The sequence below is a fragment of the Oncorhynchus tshawytscha genome, linkage group LG22, assembly GCF_018296145.1.
Source record: "Oncorhynchus tshawytscha isolate Ot180627B linkage group LG22, Otsh_v2.0, whole genome shotgun sequence".
Taxonomy (NCBI): domain Eukaryota; kingdom Metazoa; phylum Chordata; class Actinopteri; order Salmoniformes; family Salmonidae; genus Oncorhynchus; species Oncorhynchus tshawytscha.
In genome coordinates, this window is record NC_056450.1 from 22,359,426 (window position 1) to 22,377,867 (window position 18,442).

An 18,442-nucleotide genomic window follows, 5' to 3' on the forward strand; every position below is an offset into this window, starting at 1 on the left:
TCTTTGCATCAACTTCATGTAATTGTAAATAAAAGCCTTTGACACTTATGAAATGCTTGTAATTATACTTCAGTATTCCATAGTAACATCTGACAAAAATATCTAAAGACACTGAAGCAGCCAACTTTGTGGAAATTAATATTTTTGTCATTCTCAAATCTTTTGGCCACGACTGTAGTGATGAAGTCAATCTTTCCTCTACTTTGAGCCAGGAGAGATTGACATGCATATTATTAATGTTAGCTCTCCGTGTACATTTAAGGGCCAGCCGTGCTGCCCTGTTCTGGGCCAATTGTAATTTTCTTAAGTTCCTCTTTATGGCACCTGATCACACGACTGGACAGTAGTCCAGGTGCCACAAAACTAGGGTCTGTAGGACCGGCCTTGTTGATAACGTTAAGGCAGAGTAGCGCTTTATTATGGACAGACCCCTCCCCATCTTAGCTACTGTTGCATCAATAGTTTACAATACATGGTTACTCCAAGCAGTTTAGTCTCCTCAACTTGCTTAATTTCCACAATAATTACAAGATTTCATTGAGGTTTAGGGTTTAGTAAATGATTGGTCTCAAATACAATGCTTTGTTTTTTTGAATATGTAGGACTAACTTATTTCTTACCAACCATTCTGAAACTGACTGCAGCTTTTTGTCAGGTGTTGCTGTCTTGTAAGGTACTGAGTCATCAGCAAACATAGACTTACAGGCTTTACTCAGAGCCAGTGGCAGGTCATTAGTAAAGATCGAAACAATTAAGGGACCTAGACAGCTGCCCTGGAGAATGCCTGACTCTACCTGGATTATGTTGGAGAGGCTTCCATTAAATAACACCCCCTGTGTTGTGTTACACAGGTAACTTTCGATACACAATATAGCAGTGGATATAAAGCCACAACACGTTTTTCCAGCAGCATATTATGATCGATAATGTCAAAAGCTGCACAAGTCTAACAAAACAGCTCCCACAAGCTTTTTATTATCAATTTCTGTCAGCCAATCATCAGTAATTTAAGTGCCATACATGTTGAAAGCCCTTATAAAAGTGCTAAAAAGCTGTTAATTTGTTTACTGTGAAATATATCTGGTGTGGCAGACCAGGGGGTTGGGTCAAAATGTTTACACAGATCAGACACTGACACAGTAGGATTAGTTCAGTTTCAAAGGTGTTTATTAAAATAATAGTTCAGAAGAAAATAACAGGTCTCCCCCATGAGACCCTCTCTGGGATAACGTCTTCTTGGCTCCGAGTCTTGCTGTATCCTGTGTGGATCAAAAATTTAACTCACTCCTGTTACCTCCCCAACCGTCCCCAACTATACAGGAGTCATTTCATTTCATTTCATTTCATTTCATTTCATTTCATTTCATTTCATTTCATTTTCTCTCTCCCCCACTCTCTCCCTGTGTGCGGCCCATCTGGCAGCTTTATGGGACTTGCACAGCTGGTGAGCAATCAACCCTTGATTACTCACCAACTCCCAATCAGCCCCAAATAGTCCTGGCCGCAGAGCCCGTCGAGACCTGGCACGTCCAGCAGATGGAGCCATCGCCTCGTGATGTATACTCCGTCTGTCACCAGGCCTCGACGAGTCTCCCCCTGGTGGCTGACCTGCTGTACGCCACACAGGTCAAACATTATTTATTTTACTAAGGGTTGGTAACAGGCTGATTGGTCGGCTGTTTGAGTTAGTAAAGGTTGCTTTGCTGTTCTTGGGTAGCGGAATTACTTTTGCTTCCCTCCAGCCCATTCATAAATTCACTCTGGCTATCTCCTCCGATTTCAGAGCACTCTCGTCTGAGGGTGCCAGAGCGCAGAAAAACTGATGAATTTACAAACTCGTAAAACCAGATGAAAATGACCGGTGTCAGTTAAAAAAAAAAAGTAATTACATTTTTTTCCAGCAGCAGTTACAGTCACCAATGTCTAGATAACATGAAAACAGCCTAAACAGCTCTGATAAGGCAAGTAAAATGGTCAGAGTGAGGTTTGCTCTCATTTGTGCCTGGAAGTGGTGTAATGATCTGACTAGATCATAAAAGAACAATTGTCCAGACAGAGGCTTGAGTTTACGAATTGACGGTTTATTAACCCAACTTTACACAGGGTTAATTCCAGGCATTCCCGTGATTGGCAGATAGCAGGTTGATTGGCATGTCGGACCCCGCGAACACTTGGTACTGGTAAGTACAACACAATCACCTACTAGCCTAACACATAACAGGTGAACGGAAAGGCTCTGGAGCAACGAACTGCCCTTGCTGTCTCTGCCTGGCCGGTTCCCCTCTTTCCACTGGGATTCTCTGCCTCTAATCCTATTACAGGGGCTGAGTCACTGGCTTACTAGGGCTCTTTCATACCGTCCCTAGGAGGGGTGCGTCACTTGAGTGGGTTGAGTCACTGATGTGATCTTCCTGTCTGGGTTGGCGACCCCCTTGGGTTGTGCCGTGGCGGAGATCTTTGTGGGCTATACTCGGCCTTGTCTCAGGATGGTAAGTTGGAGGTTGAAGATATCCCTCTAGTGGTGTGGGGGCTGTGCTTTGGCAAAGTGGGTGGGGTTATATCCTTCCTGTTTGGCCCTGTCCGGGGGTGTCATCGGATGGGGCCACAGTGTCTCCTGACCCCTCCTGTCTCAGCCTCCAGTATTTATGCTGCAGTAGTTTATGTGTCGGGGGGCTAGGGTCAGTTTGTTATATCTGGAGTACTTCTCCTGTCCTATCCGGTGTCCTGTGTGAATTTAAGTATGCTCTCTCTAATTCTCTCTTTCTTTCTCTCTCTCTCTCGGAGGAACTGAGCCCTAGGACCATGCCTCAGGACTACCTGACATGATGACTCCTTGCTGTCCCCAGTCCACCTGGCTGTGCTGCTGCTCCAGTTTCAACTGTTCTGCCTGTGATTATTATTATTTGACCATGCTGGTAATTTATGAACATTTGAACATCTTGGCCATGTTCTGTTATAATCTCCACCCGGCAGCCAGCCTGGTTCCTCTCTAGGTTTCTTCCTTGGTTTTGGCCTTTCTAGGGAGTTTTTCCTAGCCACCGTGCTTCTACACCTGCATTGCTTGCTGTTTGGGGTTTTAGGCTGGGTTACTGTACAGCACTTTGAGATATCAGCTGATGTACGAAGGGCTATATAAATAAATTTGATTTGATTGATAACACACACAAGCTAGCCAACTTTAGCTAGTTACCTTAAGTGCTTGACGGCTGTTGTGAGGTCAGAACGCTCAACCCTATGTCATGTAAAAATACAGTAGGCCCTCTGGCCATGTGTGGGCTAAGGCGTCCATTCCCAAGGGGTTCTTGATCTCTGACAGACAGAACCAGAGGGAGCAGTGGGGTGTTTGCTCTGAGGCGAACAGGTCCAAATGTGCTGTTTCAAACCACTGCCATATCATCTTCATTACTTGTGGGTGAAGTCTCCACTCCCCCAGGGGCGGTTTCTGTTGCAATAAAAAGTCTGCCACCTCGTTCAGAGATGTGGTAGGCTCATAGGGAGGCCAGATGTGGTAGATGGTTGATGTGGAACACTGTTGAGGTATTATCTGATCGTATCATGACATGTTTGTGTTTGAGGACCGGCAGAAAGTGAATCAGGGCTAGGCAAACTGTCTGAAGTTCTAGCACATTGATGTGCTCTTTCCTCCAGCGGGGGCACCACTCTCCCCATACAGACCTGTGTTCCCACACTGATCCCCAGCCTGCTAGTGAAGCGTTGGTCATCACTACTTCCCGCCTTGCCGGAAATGATCCAAGAGGGACACCTGTAATCAGGTAGGCTCTCTTCCTCCACGTGAATGTCGTTGAACCACACGTGTAGTGGCCTTAAAGACAAGCCTAATGGTGTCACCCAGCAAGCATGCCCATCAGTTGTTGGAACATTCGTACCTTCACCAATGCATTCAACTGGAATTGTTGCAGAAGAATTGTTGCAGAAGAGCATACTGGGAGCTTTCCCAGTGCCCTTCTGGAGTCATCGGACACTGGGACTTGGGCGATCCAGGCCTGGTGACGAGTCACAACAAGGGTGGACATCAGTCTGTCTAGCTCTCTGGTCATGAACGCAAACGCTTGAAAAGATGCGTCATTCAGGTTGCAGAGGTCCAGGTCTGCGTGGTCCGGCTGGAGCATACTGTTCTGTGCAACATGAGCACTGAGAGGGAGTTCCCAATGCGGGATGCTGTGTTGTAGGCCCGTGACAGTAGCTCATCTGTGGCCCTGCAATGAGGTCTGGGGCAGTGGCCATCATCCTTCATCTAAGGAGAGCATCAGCTCTGCTATAAATTCATCCACCCTAGGCATATGGTCCAGCCCATGTTGTTTTGCATCGTGCATGTCAGATAGTCCTTGCTATGGTGGGCGAGAGCCCGTGGGTCGGACCAGCATCTCTGAAGCTCCGTAAGAAAAGCCCGGTGAAGGTGGCACACTGAAAGGTGTAGCTGCCAGGGCCTTATTAAGGAATGGGTTAGCTGCAGGAGCTGTAGCTTGAGGGTCATCAAGCTCTAGCCTAGCTAAGGCCACACGCAGGACAGCACATAGTGAGGCAGAGCTTTCGTCTGACTCTGTGTGATCAAAGCCTCGGAATGACTCCTCTGACCCATCTTTAGCGTTGAGACTGAACGGGTCCACAACACTGGTTAGCAACTCCTTCACCATGTTGGGCGTGTCATCCTTCTGGTCACTAAAGTGCCGGTTGGATGCCCGAGTGGAGGTCATCATCACGGCTATCTGAGTCCTCTGTTGCGTCCCCCATGCTGGAGGGAGTGCTAGAGAGCACCGACTCAGGGGGCTTGAAGAAATGCAAACGTGTTTTTAGCTGCTCTATCTCAGAGGATAAGTAATCAACCTTCTGAGTGAGGCTCTTATTTTTAGACTGTTTTACCGGGGGGGCGCCATCGGTTTTGTGGGCTGTCTCTCTTTTGGTGGCCTTGGGTGGGTCCTGGCGAACACCGCCGAACACTAGTAAATTATCTGTGAAATCCAGGCCCTCAACCTTCACAGGCAGGATGGTGCAGTTAATGCAGGGGTCAGAAAGGGCCTCACGTAGGTGGCCAATGCCTAGGCAGGCGGGGCACAGGTCATGACCATCTTCTACTTGTAGTTCAGCTCCACAAGAGGAGCAGCCATGTATGCCCAGCATCATGGTGATGCAGTGTTCTCTCAGCTCAGAAAATAAATGACAAAATATAAATATAAAATATTTCTTAAGCAATATACTAATTCATCAAATTAAGTAATATAATAGTAACCAGAGAATGTATACACAGTAAGGGTAGAGAGCTACAATAATTTCAGGTGACCCTAGCTATGACCACAGGGCAACTGTGACCTGTGGGTCAGAGCGCGAAAATTGCCCTCCAAGGCTGTGTGACAGCTCATTCCTACCTCTCCCCTTTATGGGAGGGTATCGGGCTTCCATGTCTTCTGCTGACTTAGCCCACCAGCTAGTGTGTGTGTGATACTCAATTGGGCGCTCTAACAATAAAAATACATGTATTCAAAGAAATATGGAAGACAGTTGGGAGGAGGCGATAACAGGTGAGACCATTCTTGCCAATGAGGGCAGATTCGAGTGCGTTATCAGGCACAACTCCGATATTTTTCTCAAAATTGCTGGGATGTCACGTGTCCTACTTATATCAGTACACTCGCAACAACCTAACGTATATTTGATCAAATAAACCACACGTAGCAAATAATCCATGACATCTTTCGATAACTAAATTCGACACTCATTGGGCCCAGGTATCCATCTCTTCCCATATCCACCAGCATCAGCATGCTCCAGCATAAGTCTAGACTTTACGTCTGGCGACGTTTGACTTGAGAACAAACGCACGCAGTTGCATTTAAATACATCGCCTCGCCGGTAGATTTCTCGAATGAACTGAGAGCAGTAAACATTGACGTCTCTTGAATTAATATATTGGCAACACCTACGCCAAAACAGGGTAAGTCATTTATACAGCAATATTTGCAATTGAACACGTAATTTAACTAGCTAGCATTTAGTTAGCCAATGGCATGGATGGGGCGCAGAGGCCGGGGTTAGATTGAATGCATATCTCTATGCCAATGGTATATGGGGGTTTAGTTAGCTAACACGACTGAGTTGTTACCAGACCAGCTAGTTAGCCACCCACAGATAGTTTGCGCACTATTAATATGTAACGTAGCTATCTAACATTACTTTGTCTTTACTAGCTCGATAAGCTAGCTGTTAGGTTGAAAATGACAACCTAGTTAACGTAACTTAGAAACGTTAGCTAGCTAACTTTCATTACAAGCAGACTTCATGACTTCATGACTAACTAACGTTGGCACATTTATTTGATAGTAATTTCAGGGATATTCTAGCTACCTAACTTGGGTAGCTTACACATCTGCAAGACAATGCTTGCTTCTATCCTCGTAATTTCCACTCACCAATACGTCTAAATTAACTACCCAACGTTACGAAAGCTAGTCCAACTGAACTAAACTACCTAGTTAGTTACATAGCTAGCTAGCCAGTGTTCAGAAGGGATTCTGTCTTTGGTTAACAGAACTGACTGCAGCTTTCTTCAACTCATCTTCTCCATGATCATTTCCCTTCGTTTCAGGAATGGTCCCCACTGAACCAGTAGTAGCCCCCCCCCTGTTGTATCTCTGACATGATTATATGGCATAGAAATGTCCCCCCAAAAATAATCACCTGTGTGCTTTTTCTAACGTGACATGAAGTTGAAATCAACATTTCTCATTTTGTGCTTCAACAGAAAATGGCTGTGAACGTTTACTCAACCTCAGTGTGCAGTGACAACTTGAGTCGTCATGACATGCTTGCCTGGATCAACGAATCGTTACAGATCAACCTTACTAAGATAGAGCTGTTATGTTCAGGTAATTGGCAGGTTATGGATTGCACAACTGCATTTGTTCTTCCATTACTTCATAAGGTGTAGATTTCTTATATGGTTAGGGAAAATGAAAGTAAATCCTGTAATTGATGTAGCCTGAAGGTTAAGCCTACTTTCCTTTAGTGTCAGTATGTCATAGAGGAATAGTTCATTAGCATTTGTGTTGACCCCTGGTGTGCCTGTCCTCTCAAGGTGCGGCCTACTGCCAGTTCATGGACATGCTCTTCCCCGGCTGTGTGCCTTTGAAGAAAGTCAAATTTGCTGCAAAACTAGAGCACGAATTCATTCACAACTATAAGATCTTGCAAGCTGGCTTCAAAAGAATGGGTGTCGAAAAAGTAAGTGGGATATTCCATTTTCCCTCTCAGCATGTCCTAGGCTCTAGTCTACATCCAGAGCTCTATTTGCCAGGCTGATTTGTATATTTTTGAACTGGTTGCTTTCAAAGCATATTAATCTATTGATCCTTTTTGCTTTCTGTCTTTACCATGTGTTGGCTTGTAACATGATAACAATTCAACAATGGCATGTTGTTGGACTTACACATCTGAGTTGCCCGTAGTGTGGGTTTGTCTGTGTGTACCAATGATGTCAGCTGCTGTATACTTCTCTGCCACTGCTTTCTAATTGTGTTTACTGCTGAGCTAGCATGACCTCTCTACAGTGGCTCACTGATATTGACTTTCCTGTGCCTGCAGAGACAGGACTGTTGGCATCCTATGCAGTCTCCACTCTATTAGTCATTGGTTCTCATCCAGCAGTTAGATGGTGTATTTGTTGGATTCGGCTACTGCGCAGTGAAGAGCTGTCTCTGTCTTTGAGAGACAGAGAGCAAAACACTTCAGAGCGAGAGTTTAGATTTTCTCCAATTCAGTGTCATCACAAAGTCCCTTTAGAAATGGACAGTCCTCATCTCCTAGTCTCTATGTGTTATATCCACATCCCGACAGCATTTCTAACGGTAGTCACTACCTCTGCGATGCATGTTTAGTCTAAATCAACTGTGTATGATGTGGACATCCACTAGTGTTTATTTAACCCTATTTTTGTGGTATTGAATTCACTTACCTGGTGCTTTGTTCTTTCCAAGATCATCCCTGTTGACAAGTTGATAAAAAGCAAGTTCCAGGACAACTTTGAGTTTGTGCAGTGGTTCAAGAAGTTCTTTGATGCCAACTATGATGGGAAAGAGTACGACCCTGTGGAGGCTCGCCAGGGCCAAGACTCCATGCCCAACCCCGCCATGTCGGCCCTCAACAAGCCCAAGAAAATCCTCAACGCTGGTGAGAGTAGTAGCTGAGCCTGTGTAATGTTTTTTTTAAAATATATTCACTGTGGAATTACTTTTTAGGAGTGGTTCCCCTTCAGAAGGTTCTAGGTGGGGCACAAAGGCCCCAAAATCAACATCTTGAGACCTGTTGAACTAAAATTGTCAACTGAAAGCAACAAAATCAAAATGCTTTTAGTTTGGGGGTAGAATGGATAAGATGTAGGAGAAAGACTGACTAGCAGCAAGAAATGGCTTCTGTAAGCAGTCTAGAGGTGATTTGTCTTTCCATACTTAAATCTACTGAGCTTGTCAATAACAACCTCTCCCCATCTCTTTTCTGACTGGTTGCTTGTTCCCATCAGCATCCCAGCGAGCAGCAGTTGCCAAGGTAGCACCCAAAATGGCGCCTAGCTTGGCGCGGAGACCAGGGGCTGGTGGAGGTGACGAGGAGCGGGCAGAACTCATTCAGGAGGTACTGTCACCCATCCTTCCATTCATGTGCCATGTCGTATTAGAAATGATAACAATTGGTTTGACTGAAGCCAATTGCCAAAGTTCAGAGATATAGGTTATATCATCTGTTTCCCACCCCCTTCTTCCCAGGTAAATATACTGAAGTCCACCATCCAGGACATGGAGAAGGAGAGGGACTTTTATTTCGGCAAACTGAGGAACATTGAGCTCATCTGCCAAGAAAAGGAAGGAGAGGGTGATCCCACACTGCAGAGGATCGTGGATATACTCTACGCCACAGATGTGAGTTTAGTCAACATTACACACAGCCTCGCCGGATCACTTCAGCTTTTTTAGGTTTGAGCCATTTGTTTTGGTTCAAACAACTGCTGATGCCTTCTTAAAATTCAGTTTGTGGAATGGCATGTATGTAGCTCAAACGGAATGCTAAAGTATGCTCATACAGCTTGTGCAGTTTCCTTCCCAGGCGACGCATGATTGGTTCATTCTGTTTGAAATTGATGCGTGCTTAGATCAGAACTGCGTCGAATAAATGTCCAAACACTAGTGTGCTTGATTTAGCTTACTTTGCACTTTTGGGACTATTCCATTTGTGCCTTCTTTACCAGGCAAACCAAATGAAATGCCACTCAAGTGTTTGAAAAGTACACTACAGGGCCTCCCGGGTGGTGCAGTGGCTAAGGGTGCTGAACTGCATCGCCAGCTGTGCCATCAGAGACTCATGGTTCGCGCCCAGGCTCTGTCGTAACCGGCCGCAACCGGGAGGTCTGTGGGGCGACGCACAATTGGCCTAGCGTCGTCCGGGTTAAGGAGGGCTTGGCCGGTAGGGATGTCCTCACGCACCAGCGACCCCTGTGGCGGGCCGGGCGCAGTGCGCGCTAACCAAGGTTGCCAGGTGCACGGTGTTTCCTCCGACACATTGGTGTGGCTGGCTTCCGGGTTGGATGCGCGCTGTGTTAAGAAGCAGTGCGGCTTGGTTGGGTTGTGTATCGGAGGACGCATAACTTTCAACCTTCGTCTCTCCCGAGCCCGTACGGGAGTTGTAGCGATGAGACAAGATGTGCTACTAAAAACAATTGAATACCAAGAAATTGGGGAGAAGGGGTAAAATTCAAAAAGGGAAAAAAGAAAAAATATACACTGCCAAAAGTATGCGGACACCTGCTACATCTCATTCAAAAATCATGGCCATTAATATGGAGTTGCCCCCCCCCCTTTCCTTTGCTTCTATAAGAGCCTCCACTCTTCTGGGAAGGTTTTCCTCTAGATGTTGGTATATTGACTTGCTTCTATTCAGCCACGAGTATTAATGAGAGTGGACACTGATGTTGGGTGATTTGGCCTGGGTCGCAGTTGGAGTTCCATTTCATCCCAAATGTGTTCGATGGAGTTGAGGTCTCTGTGGAGCCAGTCAAGTTCTTCCACACTGATCTCAGCAAACCATTTCTGTATGGACCTTGCTTTGTGCACAGGGGCATTGTCATGCTGAAACAGGAAAGGGCCTTTCCCAAACTGTTGCCACAAAGTTGGAAGCACAGAATCGTCTAGCATGTCATTGACTGGCGTAGCGTTAGGATTTCCCTTTACATGGAAACCCATTTAATGAAGCTCCCAGTTATTGTGCTGACATTGCTTCCGGGGGCAGGTTGGAACTCTGTAGTGAATGTTGCAACCAAGGACAGGTGACTTTCAATTTTTTTTATTACGTGCTTCAGCACTTGGCGGTCCCGTTCTGTGAGCTTGTTCCTTCCTACCACTTCGCGGCTGAGCCGATGTTGATTCTAGACGTTTCCAGTTCACCAAAAACAGCACTTAAGGTCGACTGGGGCAGCTCTAGCAGGGCAGAGATTTGATGAACTGACTTGTTGGAAAGGTGGAATCCTATGGCGGTGCCATGTTTAACGTCACTTAGCTCTTGAGTACGGGCCGTTCTACTGTTTGTCTATGAACGTTGCATGGCTCTGTGCTTGTCAGCAAAGTGTGTGGCTGGAATAGCCAAATCCACTAATATGAAGGGATGTCCACATACTTTTGGCTGTGTAGTGTATTTGGCCCAGGTCAGACATCGATCTCAATTTGAGTGTATTTCCGCTACGTAGAGTCCTATAACCTAATATCTAACCTGATATCTTTCTCTTCATCCCTCTGTGATCTCAGGAGGGTTTTGTCATACCGGACGCTGAGTCAGAGGACCAGGAGGAATTCTAACGTTCAAGACTGGATCATGCAGCTTTTAATACAACCCCTCAACCCACCAAACCCCTTCAATCAGCTACAACATCTCTATCCTCTCCCTACATACAACACCCACTCCAAAAAATGTATCATGTTATGCGTTCGTGATCTCTGAGTGGACTGTATATCAAATGTTTGTTTTCTGTAAAATCAAGTTGAAATAAGTGTGTGTGTGTGTGTGTGTGTGTGTGTGTGTGTGTGAAGTACCTCTTTTGAAAGCCCTTCTCTGGGTCATGCCATTGGCCCTTATCAGCATCATGTTGTTAGAAGGCAGCCATTTGGGCTCTATTTGGGTCCAGAAGAGTGAACTGTCTGTAAGATGTCACTTTTTTTGTTTGCTTGTCTTTCCCCTCAATTTCTGTGTCTGTTCCAGGAATTGGCGTTACAAGTTCATTGGAACCTGCACTCACTTTTGTACATAGTATTTTTCTTATTTTACCTGTTTTCTAAATTATCACTGTCTTTGCCACGTGTAGCAATTGTTTTCTGGGTCTGAGCAAATTCACTTTGTTAATGTAGTGATCGTGGGGCATTTTATTTGCTTTACTAACCAACTGTTCATATATCTCAAACCTAGTTATCTACTTTCATTTGGTCTCCTCCTGTTTGGAGATTAACTTTTTTTTTTTTTTTTTACGGTGCAATCCTTTTTATTCTAGGAAAGTGGCACTTTTTTCTCAACGATTCAGGTCAACGTCTCTTAGTGTGGCTGCAATTCTCGGGACAGCTCATAACAACCTGACGATATTTATGAAGAAACATGTTAAACTACAAGCTTATGGTGGAATATTTTGTGCATGTTTGTCTCTTGGATGTTGGAAGGCATGTGCACTGTGGATGCCAGAAACTCTCTGGTCCCAAGCATATCCCAAATTACCCACTGTTTTTTTTGGTCATTTCTCTTGTCTAAAATTGTTAAGTTGGCAGGGGATGGAGTGTTAACTTGATTTAGCACCTCTAGTGTCTGCATCTTCTTAGGGAATGCAAAAGGTGACTGATGTTTTTCGATTTTCTAAGTTCATTTATTTTTTTAAACTCCTGTCTTGCATTTTAATCTGTTTTGATTATGTAGCCACTGCACCATTGACAGGTTCTAGGCCCAAAATGCTGATGCACAAATAGAACTGCCAGTCTCTGCACTGGAAGATCAGAGATTTAATTTAGATTTTTATGAATTACAAACATTTGCCAAAAAGAGAGTACAAAGTCACATAGGTAGGTTATGAAAGGTATTCAAGAATAAATAATAAATACCATTGCCTTATGTAGGTTATGAAAGGTATATAAGAATAAGGCAATGGTATTTATTATTTATTCTTGAATACCTTTCATAACCTACATATGTGACTTCGTACTCTCTTTTTGGCAAATGTTTGTAATTCAATTTAAAGAATTGTCATTTCAGATCTTGTTTTCTTCTTTCTGCTGCTCTGAATGGACGTCTAGAGAATCTGGCAAATAGATGTTCAGTCTTCCAGATAATAAAATGCTCTGACAGGCCAATTTCCATGTGGATATCATTGATGGTTCATTTGAAGTGTTCTGAACTTATTGGTGTACTTAATCTAACTCGTGCCACCCATCTGTTGGCTGAAATGACCTATCTGATTAATTCGAAGTACATAACTGACAAGTCCAAAGTCTTGCCTCTTTACAAGGCCTGTTAAATAATGTATAATAAATTGAACAGTAATGGCACAACAATGTGATCTATAGCATCCTTTGGTTGTGCTGATAGCTGGGCATCAGCTTTGCATGTAGTTTTTTATGAAGGGGATTTTCTGATGCTGAATATGTAATGAATTGGCTTGAAGCCCACGTGGGAGCTGCATATAGATTTGACCATTGTAGTGTACTTTAGTTTTCTGGCACTAAAACGGGACCTTTCTAGGTAATGAAGGAAGTTTGAATGTCGTGCATTTCGGAACGTTTTTGCATGGTGATGCCTGGCTGTAATATTTTTTTCAATTACGTTTTGGTCCTCGTTACGTTCTTCAGGACCACAACCCTAATTTAATTTGTCTACTTTTTGGGATTACCATGTCCAAAACAGTGTTTCAAAATGTATTGGGATATGAATGTGTATGTTTTAACACACAGAAATAATCATTATGACTGTTAACCTTGAGTCAAGAAACGTTGTTTTGAGTGATCGTTTAAAAACATAATTGTCTTTTTTGTGCAACGTCATCGACTGTGCAGTCTATCAGTTTGCTATATATGTGGTTTGCAGATATTAAACACTTATCCAGGAGTTGAGATTTGGCAGACATCTATAATGTAGTCAGTCTAGAAGGTGGAAATTGTTTTGGTGAAGTGCATTTTATATACAAGGCAGAACCCCGCAGTGGCCTGTTTCAATCTAACCTGGTGCCAATCTTGACCTTTAACCCTGTTAGCTATTGGTTCCTGATTGTATTATTTTCTAGATCTTCTGAATGATTGGTGTGGTTATTGGAAGGAGCCCTTGCAGCTCTTGTTTTTGGGGTGTGAAAGATCAGCTCTTGTTTTTGGGGTGTGAAAGATCAGTGGTGTTGCATCAGATCTCCCCTGTGACATCTGTGTTGACATTCTGGTACACTGTGGGCCTTGTGCCACCTTCTGCTCTCTTTTTTTTTGTCTCTGTTTTTTTTGGTGATTTATTTATTTAGTGATTTTTGTTTACATTTATTGATAAAAAATAGATATATTTCAGCAGGAAATGTATTTGATTTTTTTCTGATTTACTTAAATCATGTTAGCCAACTCAAGTTTCTTACAAACAATAAAACAGTATTTCAAGTTTTTTTCCCCCCTTCTGTTGGCTGTTTATTTTTGTTGCTCTAATATAACGGTGATATATGGCAGAAAATGTCTGTTATTCGGTTGACAAAACAAGCAGTTCTAGTTCAGAATTTGAAATTCACATTTCCAGGTCAACTTGCCAGATTGGAATTCCATTGCTGTGACATCATAAAGAGTGCATTATTCTGGAATGTCAATTATTTAGTGAAACTCAATTGTTGAAAAGCCTGAGACGACAACAAACCAACCATATGGCCTAATGTTAGTCATGGGAAGTACTTCGCCCCAGGGCAGCAATACCAACATGATGAAGGTATCTTCAGAGGCCTGGTATGTGCATTGAGTGATAATATTTCTGTCTAGCCATTTGCACTGAGGATCATCATTTTGTAAATGTTTATCACAATTATCTGCATACATAACTTTTCTTCCAGGTCCCCTACTGATGGAGACAAGCACAAACAAAATGGACCACAGGTATAGTGTAAAGACCACTTGTGCATTACAGAACCTTCTACTGTATTCTTCTTGGTCTGATTGTCTGGTTGTGAGAGATGTAAAAGTACTGTTATTCCTTCTATCCCGTCCCTTGTTGTGTAGCCGACTGCTGGCAGCGGGTGCACAAAGAGTGACTCCCCAGAGGAGGGCGAGAAGAGGAACCAGGGACGTGTGGAGGACCAGATCAACGAGGAGCACCTTCAACGGATTGAGGCCATGTTCCATGAAGCAGACACCGACGGAGGGGGAGGTACATAGATTTCGTACCTCTCATCCACACCCCATCTCCTGTTGATCCAGTTCTGATAGTGAAATCCACTAGCTTGACGTTTGTCTATATGCGGTAGAAATTAACCTGGAGACAAGGGTACCGTTCTGATGTCTCACTCCTCATGAAAGCCTCTTGACTATAGCAGTGCCATCGCTGTGCTCATTTTCAACACCGTCTGAAGATACGTTGTGGCATGATCAGAAATACAGTGGGGCAAAAAAGTATTTAGTCAGCCACCAATTGTGCAAGTTCTCCCACTTAAAAAGATGAGAGAGGCCTGTAATTTCCATCATAGGTACACTTCAACTATGACAGACAAAATGAGAGCGAAAAAAATCCAGAAAATCACATTGTAGGATTTTTAATTTATTTATTTGCAAATTATGGTGGAAAATAAGTATTTGGTCACCTACAAACAAGCAAGATTTCTGGCTCTCACAGAACCTGTAACTTCTTTAAGAGGCTCCTCTGTCCTCCACTCGTTACCTGTATTAATGGCACCTGTTTGAACTTGTTATCAGTATAAAAGACACCTGTCCACAACCTCAAACAGTCACACTCCAAACTCCACTATGGCCTAGACCAAAGAGCTGTCAAAGGACACCAGAAACAAAATTGTAGACCTGCACCAGGAAGACTGAATCTGCAATAGGTAAGCAGCTTGGTTTGAAGAAATCAAATTAGGAAATGGAAGACATACAAGACCACTGATAATCTCCCTCGATTTGGGGCTGCACACAAGATCTCACCCCGTGGGGTCAAAATGATCACAAGAACGGTGAGCAAAAATCCCAGAACCACACGGGGGGACCTAGTGAATGACCTGCAGAGAGCTGGGACCAAAATAACAAAGCCTACCATCAGTAACACACTACGCCGCCATGGACTCAAATCCTGCAGTGCCAGACGTGTCCCCCTGATTAAGCCAGTACATGTCCAGGCCCGTCTGAAGTTTGCTAGAGAGCATTTGGATGATCCAGAAGAAGATTGGGAGAATGTCATATGGTCAGATGAAACCAAAATAGAACTTTTTAGTAAAAACTCAACTTGTTGTGTTTGGAGGACAAAGAATGCTGAGTTTCATCCAAAGAACACCATACCTACTGTGAAGCATGGGGTTGGAAACATCTTGCTTTGGGGCTGTTTTTCTGCAAAGGGACCACGACGACTGATCCGTGTAAAGGAAAGATCTCAACCCCATAGAAAATCTTTGGAGGGAGTTGAAAGTCCGTGTTGCCCAGCAACAGCCCCAAAACATCACTGCTCTAGAGGAGATCTGCATGGAGGAATGGGCCAAAATACCAGCAACAGTGTGTGAAAACCTTGTGAAAACTTACAGAAAACGTTTGACCTCTGTCATTGTCAACAAAGGGTATATAACTTCTTGACGCTACCAATCCTGGTACCGGGATAATTGTCATCAGCAACCGCTGAATAGCATAGCGCCACAGTCAAATAATATTACTAAAAAATATTCATATTCATGAAATCACAAGTGCAATATTGCAAAACACAACATAGCCTTTTGTTGATCCATCTGTCGTCTCAGATTTTGAAATTATGCTTTACAGCGAAAGCAATCCAAGCGTTTGTGTAAGTTTATCGATAACATAACATTATGTACACTAAGCATTAAGTAGCTAGGTCACGGAAATCAGAAAAGCAATCAAACAAATAGTTTACCTTTTGATCTTCGGATGTTTTCACTCACGAGACTTTTGTTCCATAAAGATTATTTTCATACCCAAAATACCAACGTTTGTTTGTCGCGTTATGTTCAGAAATCGACAGGAAAGAGCGGTCACGACAACGCAGACGTATATTCCAAATAATGTCCACAGAAACATGTCAAACGTTTTTAATAATCAATCCTCAAGTTGTTTTTAAAATATATATTCGATAATACTTCAACCGAGTGTGTAGCTTTTTCAATAACAGCGGGAGAAACAATGGCAGCTTTACTTAGTTGCGCAAAACTCACTCTGAGAGCCCCCACCTATCCACTTACGCAATGTGATCCTTCACGCTAATTTTTCAAAATAAAAGCCTGAAACTATGTCTAAAGACTGTTGACACCTTAGGGAAGCCATAGAAAAAGGAATCTGGTTGATATCCCTTTAAATGGAGGATAGGCATGCATAGGAACACAGAGGTTTCAAAATAAGAGGCACTTGCTGCTTAGATTTTCCTCAGGCTTTCGCCTGCAATATCAGTTCTGTTATACTCACCGACAATATTTTTACAGTTTCTGTTTTCTATCCTAATCTGACAATTATATGCATATTCTAGTTTCTGGAGCTGAGAAATAGGCAGTTTCAAATGGGTACGTTTTTTTTTTAGCCAAAAATGAAAATACTGCCCCCTACACGCAAAAGGATAACAAAGTATTGAGATAAACTTTTGTTATTGACCAAATAATTATTTTCCACCATAATTTGCAAATAAATTCATTAAAAATCCTACAATGTGATTTTCTGGATTTTTTTTCTAATTTTGTCTGTCATAGTTGAAGTGTAACTATGATGAAAATTACAGGCCTCTCTCATCTTTTTAAGTGGGAGATCTTGCACAATTGGTGGCTGACTAAATACTTTTTTGCCCCACTGTACAACCATGGTTCAACACTATTATCCTAATGACCCTGTTTTCTCCTCTCTTTCTCTCTCCCTCGCTGAAAGGATTGGATATGGAAGAGTTTCGTGAGGCAATCAAGAAGATCATGGGTGACATTGATGATGAAGATGTGGACATTATCTTCATGAAGGTGGACACCAACTGTGACGGCGGTGTGGACTGGGTGGGTGTCTGTCTGGCCAAGCTGGTAGTTTTCAGGACTGTAAACAAAGGCGTTTTATATTTCTCAGGGTATGGGTTAATGGGTACACGGTAGGGCGAAATTGGGACTAGGGGGATAAAAAGAGTCCAATTTCATCCTTCCTCAGGCTTTTTACATGCTCTGGTGGGTATGTCCCAAAGAGTGCCACTTGTCTCTCACAGTGAGCCCCCTCTGCCTCAAACCCCTAGCTGCCACCCCAAACCATTATTTATGATGATCCCTCGCCTGTTACTAGACAGAGGGCCAGACCAGGGATGTCTGTGTGCTGAGGCACAGAGGGTGACTGTGGTGGGAGACTCTTATCTAAATGCCTGAAGAGTGAATAAGCCCCCCGCGCACACACACACTGATCCAGGCCAGGCTCCTACTAGAAAGACTGGAATGCAACATCCACTCCAGAGGGAGGAAGGACCTATTTGAATAACACATGATCTCATTGTTTTAGTTTCAAATGGAGTTGGATATGATTCTTCATTCATCACTGACGTTTTTACTACATTTACTCCCTATATGAATACATCCACAGGCAGGCAGCTTGCTCATGAAACTCATGGATCATTATTAGACTTTTTGGCAAACCTCTATGCTCACAAGCAGTGAGCAATATTTAAAAAATTCCACCTTTCTCCACATACTTAATGGCTGCACCCAAAATGAAAGCACAGAAATGCACACCTGCTTAGAAAAGGTGCTGGCTAGCAGAGTAGAACACTTGAAAAAGAAAAGCAGTGCTGCACATTCAACGTAGAGTTTGATCTGAAGCTATTGTGTTTTTGCTATCATTATAAGTGTTTGTAGGCGTATGTAGCCAAATTGTATTTATGATCACATGTTATCCATTCATGACTTATGTCTATTGACATCTGTAAATCAACCAATGAAATCAAGCCACAGCTAGCTTTGATTATGGATACCGGTGTGTGTGTGTGTGTCCTTTCAAACTATATAAACTAGTGATCTGCAGTGCTTGTCATTATACTCTGATGAAGATAACTTGGCTGTCGGAACATTGGTTGTAAAATGATTTTGCTTCTGAGCTCCTAGAGTGTGACTTTCTTTTTCATCCAAAATGACACACTATTCCCTACTCTCTAGCGCACATGTGGGGAATAGAGTGCCATTTCTTATTCGCCTTTGGACATACAGTTGCTCATGATGTGTGCCTGTCTGCCTGTA

General features: G+C 43.3%; 1 protein-coding gene across 3 annotated transcripts; it reads left to right on the plus strand.

The window, feature by feature from the left end:
• The first annotated feature begins 5,384 nt into the window (after positions 1-5,384).
• LOC112222090 (microtubule-associated protein RP/EB family member 1) lies at positions 5,385-13,662 on the plus strand. 3 transcript variants are annotated; one of them, XM_024384692.2, is made up of 7 exons: positions 5,385-5,537; positions 6,758-6,881; positions 7,091-7,236; positions 7,989-8,181; positions 8,531-8,640; positions 8,772-8,924; positions 10,800-13,662. In XM_024384692.2, the coding sequence occupies exons 2-7, from the start codon at positions 6,761-6,763 to the stop codon at positions 10,848-10,850; spliced, it is 774 nt and encodes a 257-aa protein (XP_024240460.1). In that variant the 5' UTR covers positions 5,385-5,537; positions 6,758-6,760; the 3' UTR covers positions 10,851-13,662. The 3 variants fall into 3 exon arrangements, with proteins under 3 accessions (XP_024240460.1, XP_024240459.1, XP_024240458.1); XM_024384691.2 differs by lacking the exon at positions 5,385-5,537 and adding an exon at positions 5,728-5,950; XM_024384690.2 differs by lacking the exon at positions 5,385-5,537 and adding an exon at positions 5,979-6,077.
• The last annotated feature ends 4,780 nt before the right edge of the window (positions 13,663-18,442 follow it).